Below are 11,065 nucleotides of genomic sequence, written 5' to 3' on the forward strand. Positions count from 1 at the left end.
ATGTGAACAGATGTGTCTCCTCTGGACCAAAGAGGAGAACTGTTCTGAGGTCAGCCTGCCTCTCTGATGGTATGGGGGTGCATTAGTGCCTCTGGAAAGGATCTCCAGGTTTTAGAACAACATCTGCTCCCATCCAGGACTGTTGAACAGACAGAACGGGACAACCTCAGGTCCAGATGTTTACAGACTGATGGAGATGCTGCTCAGAGGGAAACATCTGGACCTGAAACTACTTCTTGAGACTCTAGATTACGTTCTCTAACCGCTTTTTTGTCATTCTTTAGTGTGTATAGTCTCGGAGTTTAGGAGATTTTCTCTGGTTTTAAACACCAAGAACCACAAAGGTAAGCACCCACATTCTTTTTACATAACGGGTACAGATCCCCACACATCTACACAACCTTTGTCTATGTCTCTGAAGAAAAGAAAAACTGCATGAACTGATTGATTAGAAGGGAAAAATTCTGTAAGCCAGTGCATTTAATAGAGTATTTTGTGTGACCTGGCCAGCCTTTGTGTTGGGCTTTAGGGGAGTACAGATATAACATTAAACCACTCTGCAAATGGAAAAGTCCTTTTGAACAGTTTGCTTGTGTGTGTGTGTGTGTGTGTGTGTGTGTGTGTGTGTGTTTTCATCCAGTGCCAAGACATCTGTCTAGTGACACACCCTGTAATTATAAACGAAAGGAAAAGAAATGTCTTTTGATTATTTCCATCCTTTTTGCTTGCATTCACAATCAAAACTGTCAGGACAATTACAAGAAGTTGTTGTGAAAATTAAAAAGAATTTCCTTCCTCTGTGCCTGGATGGTAGTGAGGTATCTCAGTGACATAATGGCACAACTGACTTTTAGACAACGGGAGAAATGACGAGGTCTAAGCCACTTTGGATTGTATTTACATGTGAGATCCCAGTGCTTTCTAAACCTGTGGGACGTGAAACGGCAACAGATCTGCAGACGGCAGACAGACAGCTGCAGACATGCGTCAAAATACACTTGATGCTGTTTGAGAGGTGGTGTCATTGTAGCATCACATATTTCAGTGAAAATAAGTTTTTCTAGATAAAATTATGTTTTTTCCTTTGGGTTGTTCCTTATATTGTTGAGCAATCATGTTAAAGTCACTATGGATGAACTAGATCAGCATATTGACCACTTATCTAGAACCATGAAACCGTAAAACCTACTTCACAATTATAGGTCTAGCATTACTTTAAGGAATGCATATCACCCACCGCCATTCGTGCAAGAATTTTGGACTATGATCATCTTAAGTTGTAGCCATTTTGGTCTAATCTAGAAATTAGATTATGTAGAACACAGGTGTCAAACTCCATTCCTCGAGGGCCGTTGTCCTGCATGTTTTAGATGTGTTCTTGCTTTAAAACACCTGGTTTAAATGGATGACTTGTTGCCATGCCCCTGGAGAATTTGATGATTTGGTGAGGAGCTAATCAAACCATCTGAATCAGGTGTGTTGGAGCAGAAAAACCTAAAACCTCTAGGACAGCTGCCCTCGAGGCCTGGAGTTTAACACCCCTGATGTAGAAGATCACACGAACAGTATGTGTTGAAGTCAAAAAAGGACTTGTATTCTGTAGTTGAAGACGTTTCGCTTCTCATCCGAGCAGCTTTCTCAATTCAGAAATAGAGAGTGTGGAGTTGAGCTTTTAAAGCTGAGATGTGATGTAAGCTGGATTGCTTGCAGATTGTTCTCACTCTCCTAACAATAGAGGCTCATTAGGGTCCTTGTTTGTCTGACTCACTGATGGGCCACTCTGGTCACATGAGTGCAGGGTGAAACTGACTGGGGATCAGGCCTAAAGCTCCATTATATGTTTTTGAAAGCTGAAATCTGAGACCTCCTCCTCTGTTTATTGTTGGTTTCTCCTGTTTGACATAAATGGCTTATTTACCCCCCTCTCGAACCATCTGTTTTCTCGGTCCAAAATATGAACATTTTGATCCTGAAAGGAGTGTCCCTTATCCTTGAGGTGTAGGTGAACCCCTGGTCCTGTCCAGAAGAGGTGGCTCTCCTGTGTTGAGCCCTGCGTCTGTGGAGAGGTTGTTTGGTCTCTCCAAAATAAAGGTCTGAACATTCTTCGCTGCACTGAACTGCAGACACATCTCCGCTCAGTTTGGGTTTGGGTGTTTAGTCCTTAGGGTGGACCTCTGCCTGAGAGTCCTGTTGGGTTTGAAATGTACTTTTTTGAATTTACCATGGCCTGGATGACTGAGAATCTACACCAGCAGTATGTGTTGACTTTCAGCTACTGGCACACCAGCTTTAGTTCAATGTCTGTAAAACTGACTGAGTTAGAGCCATTTTTGTGTTTAGTAAGGTCAGTTGGTTGACGCAGCGATCTTGAATTGGCTTGACTCAAAAAGCCAATCGGTTGCTGATGAACATCCAGTGATTGCTTCCTACAAGTTTCATTGAAATCCAACAAGTGGTTCATGAGATATTTTGCTAACGCTACAAACAGGGGAAGGGCCTAAACATTGTCGGCTCTGGCGGCTGACAGCTGAGTTTGGTCACCGTGAGAAGAAAATGGACTCTGTTCCTTCCTCTCTGCTGTGCTTCAGCCCTCCCTGCACAAAAGGTTTCTATAAAAGAAAAACAAGCTAATAACCCTGGCAGCTGTAAAAGTGACACTGGTTAGAGACGCTCCTCCCAGCTTTTACTGGTTGCTCTCTCTCAGAAGGATTCTTGGAAATCACATTAGGAGCCAGAAAACGCTGCATGTCCGTGTCAAGTTTCCTGGAATGGTGATAGCTTCAACAGATAGATTGTTGCCCGCCACTATAAAAGGTGGGCAAACATGGCGCCTTCCACATGTCAGAGTTTAAAACAAAAATCTGTCGGTGCTCAGACTATGTGCTGGGGATGACTGTCAGCTACTACCACACCTATCCTGAGCTGAATATCTGTGAAACTTAACAAATTATCCCCATTCTTCTGTTGGCTGAAGTCAGTTAGCAGTGGCGCCCATCTTGAACTGAGTTCAAGTTGTAGGTGAACATCCAGTGATTACTTTCTGAGTGTCATTAAAATCCGTCTGTTTTGTTAAGATATTTTGCTAACAGACAGACAAACAACACACGCAAACATTCATGGTAATGAGAAATTATTCTTTTAAAGTGGAGATAAAAGTTTCAAGACCATTTTTAAATTGCATTGTTATAATAGTATGTTTTATTTATTCATACTTGGCTTTTTTTCTTCTTGCCAGCCAGTTCTAGTTTGCTTTAAATGCAGAAATTCCCTAGTTATTTTGGATGTTTCAGCATCTGTAATTAGTAATTTATCCTAAATAAAACAGTACATCAAAGATGATTTATTATACTTTACATACTAATCTGCTAAATTCAATGTATAATACCATGAAACAGGCGCGGGGCAGTCTGTGATGTCTAATATATGTTAGCGACTGCACCGACCTGGTTCATTTACAACAAACCCTCAGTTTGTGAGCTCTTGTTCTGGATTGCATATCCTGCTGGAAGTGTAATGAGGGTAGATCCCCACTGATGCAAGACACCTCGGCACATATGGTTTCCACCGTTGCATCTATTACACAAGCTGGCTGTGTGAAGTCACTTCCAAGTCAAATAAGCAGTGACCCCCCCCCCCTCCTCCTCCTCCTCCTCCTCATTTTACTCCCCAAACCCACTCCAAGCTCTTTACAACACATACACTTTGCAAGGAACATAAAAAAAGGGGGACAGGGGTAAAACCTTCCAGAAAAAAGGGGCTCCTGCCTAAAACCGAGCTGTGTTTTCCTTACCCCAACAAATTTACGCAGTTGTTAGTGATGGCCTGGGATTCCTCCTAAAGCACAGCCCACCAATAATAAACAGTATGGCAGCTGACACCGCAAGACACCTGCACAGCTCCCTGACACTGCAGGATTGTTCCCATGGACCGGGGGAGCAGAGGTGGGCTGCAGGATGGGGGAGCAGCAGGCAGACAGGTTGGTGGCGTCTGTGTGCTCGTATGGGGGGGATGGCCACAGTTCAGTCAGGGCTGGATCCAGATGGATTCATCTGCTTTTATTTATTTATTTGTGAAGCAATCAGCTGCTTGAAAAATATCAGTAACAAGAGAGGAATTCATTTTCTGTGAATCCTGAGATCTGAAACTTTGCTGAAATTTGCTGAAGAAGCTGAAAGAAAAGCCAAAACTTTCAAAAGGCAAGCTAAAATGAGCAGCACATTAAAAAATGCTAGCTAAAATTTAAAAGTAGCTAAAGGATAGCTAGAAGTAGCAATAGACTAGTTCAACCTTAAAGTAGCAGGATGGTATTTAAAAACTAAAATAACCAAAAGGCTAGCTAAATACTAAAAGCAATAAAAGGCAGAATGTTACCAAAAAACAAACTAAAAGGAGTACAAAAAGACACAATTAGAGTCAGTTTGCTGAAGCAGATTTCAAGCAGAACATGTTTTTGAAGGATATGAAGAGATCTTCATGTATTTTTATAAGGAAAATAATTGTAAATGAAGTTAAATGTTTTTAAAAGTTACTAAAACTAAACATTATAGCACCTATCTCCTACTTATTCCCACTTATAATGACTGAAGTAAGCCAGTTAATGTTTAAGGAGTTAGATTTGGCTGTTTTTAGAATTAACTTATGTGAAGGCTAGGATTGAAGTCTTTCATTGGATGTTTTTCCTTTCTCCAAAATTTTCTTCAGTCTAAAAACTTTATTTTGTGCCTAAACCTAAACAAGTTATCAAGAAGAAAAGTTTACAAAAGGTGGGCTTGTGGCGCTCTCGACTCCATACAGAGTATAATTACACTAACAGTTGAACAGCCAATCAGAATGAGCTTATTTACTGAAAGACCTAAATCTGTTTTAACATGTTAACATCCTCAGGGTATGACGGAGCCGATGCTGCGGGACAAACTGACAAAACAAAGGTGACAGATACTCACAGACGCTCCCAACAGCTGACCGCTTATGTGCAACAAAAAGCACCAAAGTTCACTACCTTCTCCTGGTGGTTTGTTGGCTTTATTTAGGTTTCTGTTTGTTTGTACAATCAGAGACACATGCCACAGGATGTCAGGTGCTCCAGCTATTGTGTCCCCACCTGTAGGACACTGTCAAAAGCACAAAGAAAGGGCGCAGTATGTGTCAGCTCGTCAGCTTCTGTTTGACTCAAATTTGTACATCCCTTTTTTTTCAGCCATATGGTTTTGAAAGATCAGTACGTGAAGTAATTCACATTGTGTGTCAAGATGCTAAAAGACCCTTCCACAGTTTTTACAGGCCTAAATAGTTATCATTGTCAACAGTATTCAGGTTTCACTGTTTGTTTCTGAATGCTGAAACATGCTCATGTATAGAATTTGTTTGAGGGCGGTGTAACCACAAGAACTTGAGATGCTTTGTTGTATTTCATAAATTATGGATTAAAGGATTCTCCCAGCCTACTAGACTTTTTTTTAGTTTATATTACTTTCAACCTAAGGTCACTGGTGAAGTTTCAAAAGAACATGAACAAAAGGAAGATTTTCAAAGAGGAGCAAACTGAATATAACAATCAGCAAAGATCTGTGCAGCGTTCAGTCTCAAGCATTAACCAGACTGATGTTTGCTATAAAATGGGGCCTCTCCCTCGGTGCCCCGTGAGGTCACAGCACCTGTTCTTGGTAATTGTTGACAGGTGACGTAAAGCCTTCACTTGTTTTCCAGAGTAAGGTGGAGGTCCCCATTTCCTTCAAACCACTCGTGCTGCTTGTTTTCAGCTGATGCTTTGAACCTTGGACTACCTTTCAAAGCCAAATTACAAAGACAAAAACAGGCCTAAATATATACATTACCCCTCAGCCAGACCATTGTAAAAAGTCGCTACGAATACCAGTTTAAATGGGAACTGTTATCAGCTACTTCCACTATGTGGATGACATCAAGCTACGTGCCAGAAATGATTAAGACTCAATGGCAGGGCTATGGTACTGTGGGACTTCCAGATCTAGACTGACAAATAGGTGGTGATTAACCATCCGGACACTTTGGTAGTTGACAGAGGAAGGGAGTGGTGATAGCTGTAGCAATCCAAAGTGACTGACATAAAGAAGAAGAAACACCCAAAGCTAAAGAAATACCAAGGGCTGGAAAAAAAGGAAAATGAGAAGTTGTGGAGAGTCGAGGCCTCAGTGGTGCCAATGGTCATGGAAGCACCCCAAACTGGAAGAGAAACTCCAACAGATCCCAGAAACAACCTCAGAGATCTCTGTCCAGAAGAACCCAGTCCTAGGAACATCTAAGATGAGCAGAGATGAGCAGAACCCTCAAGCTCCCAGGCCTCTGGTTCAGCTCCCGGGTTTGGTTTTGTCGGTGTTGTTGTTCAATGCTGAGCTTGCCCTTTTTCACACTCATAAGATAGTTTTAGGCCTGAAAAGTGCCTTTTTTTCTCCCCCAGAAGATTGTTTTAAAACAGTTATAGAGGCATAACAGCAGAGGGTTGGCTTCCACCGCATGCTGCCTCGGTCCTTTCATAAATCACACCGCGACCGGAGAAGGCTTCTTAGGCTTATTTTAGCATGTTTTGAGAAAGGAGTTTACAAGCGTGAAAGTTTTGGGATGAGAAAAGAGAGCGAAACTAAAATTCTCAGTGAATTCAAAAAACGGTTAAAAACAAAAATAACTGGATTTCTATTCTCAGTGAATTAGACGCAGATGGTAAAACACTGCCATGGTGATTTGTACTCCGTGACTTTGATAAAGCAGTTTAATGTATCTTGCATGGATTAAACAGATTTGAATCATTTCCCACGTCTTGATGAGTTTGTTTTTTTACTCAGACTTTTAGTTGATTTCCATTTATGCATTAAAATTTAACAAACTAAATGAAGTGTAGAACTTAGACGGTAAACTGCTGTGATGTGGTTTCACTCTTGACTTCTTTGGGAGACAAATCATTCTTGGTCCACACATCAAAGTGACATTTATCCAACGTATTTTATCACCACCACTCAAATGGTGCTCCCCCCTTTGTCGTGTCAACCTAATGATGTCTTTTCAAGGCTGGCTGTGTGAGGACAGCAGCCAGTAGATAGGGTAAATGGCTCAGGCCTCCAGCCAGCTGTGAGCCTAATAGCATCTGCTTTAAACATTTTAGAGAAACCGAGAAAGAAACCCTCTTTTCTCCTGAGCTCTGGAGCGCGAGTTATCTTATGCCTTTTTAGTAAGGGGATCCACAGATGGCCCATGTCCTGACAGGTATACAAATGTGAACTCACAAGCTGCACAGATCTTCTCACAGTGTTACTATAGGCGGAAAAGTGGGACTTATTCATGCTCAGAGTAAACAAGACAAGTCGAACACAAAGGGAGTCCTTTTTTCCACAATAAGAAGTAGAGAAGAAAGCAAAAACAGCTCTTTTTGTCCGAGAACAGGCAGACAAAACAACCTCTTCACACCTGAGAGTGTCTACTCTTTGTAGTTCTCCCCATCTATTGTCATCAGGTGTTATCTAAACTATCAAATGGACATGAAAAGATTATTTCATGTTCTGCTGTTACTAGGGGTGGGGACAACTCTGCTTTTAATCTCTTTGTCTGAATCCAGTGACAAAACCATTTGTCATCTGTTTTGTCCTCAGGTTGTGTCTTGTATGAACTCTGCTTCAAAGACTTCTCTGATGAGCGTCCGGGAAACTGTCTTTAAATGTGAGATTTGTTTGCACTGAAGAACCCAAACCTTTATTTAACTGACTGTAGTCATTGTCTCTTAATCTGATATCAGTGTTTGGTCTATTATCAGTCTCAAGCTCAAACATGATCTTGAGCCATGATTTAACTTTATTTTTTCAGCTAAGCACACATCTACATTTTGTATTTTGCAGAAAAATTCTTTTACATCATGGGAACACAAATATTCCTATTATATGGGGTTGATTTTTAGGCCTTTAATCATCTTTAAAGTTGTTGTTTTTTGCTTCCTAATGACCCAGACATGAATTCACAAGCTGAAAAGAGAGAGATCACAAAGTATGTCAGCTGTAGATGATGGAAAATTTAATGTCTTTTTATTTCTTTTCTGCTTTTCTCGAAAATACTCCTCCTTATAACCTCCTTGTAACTTTGATCAGATGATAATAAAAACAATAAGTAGAAAGGGATTGTTTTTAAATGATGGCCTTTTGCCATCAGTGTGTGGATGTGTAAAACTGAATAAATGGAGAAAAACTACGAGGAAGAACCATTTACAGGGTGATCAAATGATCTTTTGTGTTTTAACTAAAATCGTCTAAACCTTTCTCACAACCCACAGTACTAAGTTTTAAATCAGAACTCCTCATTTCGTGTAATTCCAAGAAGCATTCTTGGTCTGACTGGAGGAGTTTTGGAACGGAAATGAGACTTTAGTTACTGTACATTAAACGGTTCAGCTCCGGTCCCACGCACCTATCCGAGCAGGATATTCTTCAACACCAGCCCCCTTCAGGAGTCTTTTTCCTTTTAAACCATATTAAAAAATGCAACAAGAGCCTTTGTATTTAAATTTAGAAGTATCATTCAAAAGTTCTTTACATCTGTCTGAAACAGGACATTGTCTTTAAGACTTATTGGTGATGATTATTAACACAGAGGGTTTCCTTTTTTCTCTTTTTCTTTAACAGTCGATCATTTTCATAAGGGATTATAATACCCTTGGACAGGAGGTATCTGGATATATAGACTACGCCCACAGACTCAAGACACAAGATTTTGAACCATATTTCAGCAGAAGGAAAAGGCTCATGCCAGGACTTTCAGATTTATGGTAAGTCTCGTTTTCTTGTAACATGTTGGCCATGGAGGCCTTTTTTTTGTTGGAACAAGATTTGTAAACCAGGAAAATCACATTATCCCCGGTCAAAGAATCAGGTTGGTGTAAAATGATGTTGGTGTAATTTAGGCAAATGGTCAACAAGAGAAGTGCTGACCTCAGCAGATTCACAGGAATACGCTTTAAAAAGTAAAACAAAGCAGTTCAGCCAAACTGTACTGAGATGATTAAACTACATTAGAAAAGTGTTAAGATTAGACATACTGATACTATGCTGGCTCAGTTATTAATATAAAAAGGTCAATTAAAACACTTTAGTTAGATTTGTATGGTGTCAAATTCCAGGAACTGATTCTTGTGTGTATTTTTCCAAGATTTAGGCCTCACCTACACTACTAGTATGGATACTTTTAAAGTTCGAAGTGGGGGGATAAAAATGACATTAAATGATGATTTGCCTAACTGACCATAATATTTAAACACCTAGAAAATCCGAGAACCTTATTTGAAGATGTTTTTAACAAACACATCGGACGTTTGGTGTTCCGTTCACCGCCAAAGTCGAGGGGTTGTTTCCCCTAAAACAAGGGTGTCAAACTCCATACCTCGGGTGCCGCTCTCCTGAATGTTTTAGATGAATGACTTGTTGCCATGCTCCTGGAGAACTTGATGATTTGGCGAGGAGGTGATTAAACCATTTGAATCAGGTGTTTTGGAGCAGAAAAACCTAAAACTCCCGGGACAGTGGAGTTTGACACCCCTGCCCGAAAAGGAGGTGGTAGAACTGTGCAGAGGATAATTACCTGAAATTGCTGCTCCACTCTCGTGTTGAACGTCCTTTCTTGTGTGGCTAAGAAATAATTTCACACCAGCAGATTTCCTGTTCACTTGCAGTAACGACCCTCCTCTCTGTGCTGCTGATTCATCGACATGTGTCATAATATTTCTAGGTTCTATCGATGCGCTGATCTGAAATTTCCTGGCACGCGCCCAGCTATGCCTCCACTTGGCTCGTTGTAGCCAACTTGTACCCAATCGTTGTTTCTCATGAGTCACGCATCACCAGATCCCCTAACTCTGACCCAATCAGAAGCAGCGTAGAGCGGGTCATGTATGAGTTGGCCGTACCTGAGTACCAGCAGCTCTTCTTGGGATCAGTTTTTGTTTGCACTGACTTTCTCTGGATGAAGTGACAAACACCAGGCAGTGTCAGGTCCTTTCCATCCCTGGTAATTAACTTTGCAGCTGTGAGTGTGTTTATATCTCAGATTCACTAAATACAGGGCTCCAAAATGTTCCATTTCAGAGATTTAACTCCAGCTCACACTCATGAACTGCTGACCTTACAAGTGGAAGCTAAAATCCTCGCCGTATCTCTCGCTGAGGCATCTTTATAATTCTCAGTCAATCATGAAACCTGTTCACATAGATGCCTGTCAGCAAATTACCGGAGCCAAAACCATTCCCACATTCCACATACTCATGCACAGTAACATGTTAGCAGGATTTCAGGTATGTGTGAGATATCCCAAAAGGACAAACACAACAGCCAAGAGGTGAGAATGACTGGTATTACATGATTTAGTTTGAGTTCAGCCAAATGGCAGACAGCCTGTTTAACCTCAGTGATACTGTTCAAATCAGAGCTCTAAATGTTCTCATGGAGGCACATTACAATGTAAAAATCTTCAATTTCTAGGATTTTCTTTAACAGTCTTTTAAAAGTAAAGGCCAAGCATTTATTGAAGGAATGCATATCACCCTGAAGTATAAAAAAGTATTTTTCTCTGGTCAGTAAATGCATCAATAGAGGTAACAATGCCCTACTTTATGTGAGATTTTCTGTATGTTTTATGAACACTATCAGTAACCTCACCAGGTTTCGTCTTTACTGATAATAAAAGCAGCAATCTGTCTGCCTTTCAGGGTTTTCTCATTTGTCCAAACTATCTGAAAGCTGTCACTTCCTGTTTTCTTTAGTTTTTCTCGCATCATTTTCTCGCATCATTTTGTAAAACTGTAATGTTCTACAATTAATAAACAGAATTTAACCCTCTCTGGAGCGTGACCGAAGTAGTTGTTCCTTTTAACTGTCAAACGCGTGCAGCATTCTTGTTTCATTTATCCATTTTTGTTAAATATATATTCTGTCTTATCTGCCGCCCTGCCCGTGGACTTGAACGAAGCTCTAACAAGCTGTAGATGTGAGTCATTGGGTGAGCATGCCTGGAGGTACAGCCTACTCCCCAATGATGCTTTTATGACACCCCCCCCCCC

General features: G+C 40.8%; 1 protein-coding gene across 2 annotated transcripts in view; it reads left to right on the forward strand.

Annotated features, from left to right (window-relative positions):
- cfap299 (cilia and flagella associated protein 299) overlaps positions 1 to 11,065 on the forward strand; it is a 75,989-nt gene that overhangs the window by 49,992 nt on the left and 14,932 nt on the right. For both annotated transcript variants that reach the window (XM_017430820.3, XM_025009246.2), the window contains exon 4: positions 8,640 to 8,782. In XM_017430820.3, coding sequence (XP_017286309.1) covers positions 8,640 to 8,782 — 143 coding nt within the window. The remainder of the gene's footprint in view (positions 1 to 8,639; positions 8,783 to 11,065) is intronic.

This window comes from Kryptolebias marmoratus, linkage group LG1 (genome assembly GCF_001649575.2).
Source record: "Kryptolebias marmoratus isolate JLee-2015 linkage group LG1, ASM164957v2, whole genome shotgun sequence".
Taxonomy (NCBI): domain Eukaryota; kingdom Metazoa; phylum Chordata; class Actinopteri; order Cyprinodontiformes; family Rivulidae; genus Kryptolebias; species Kryptolebias marmoratus.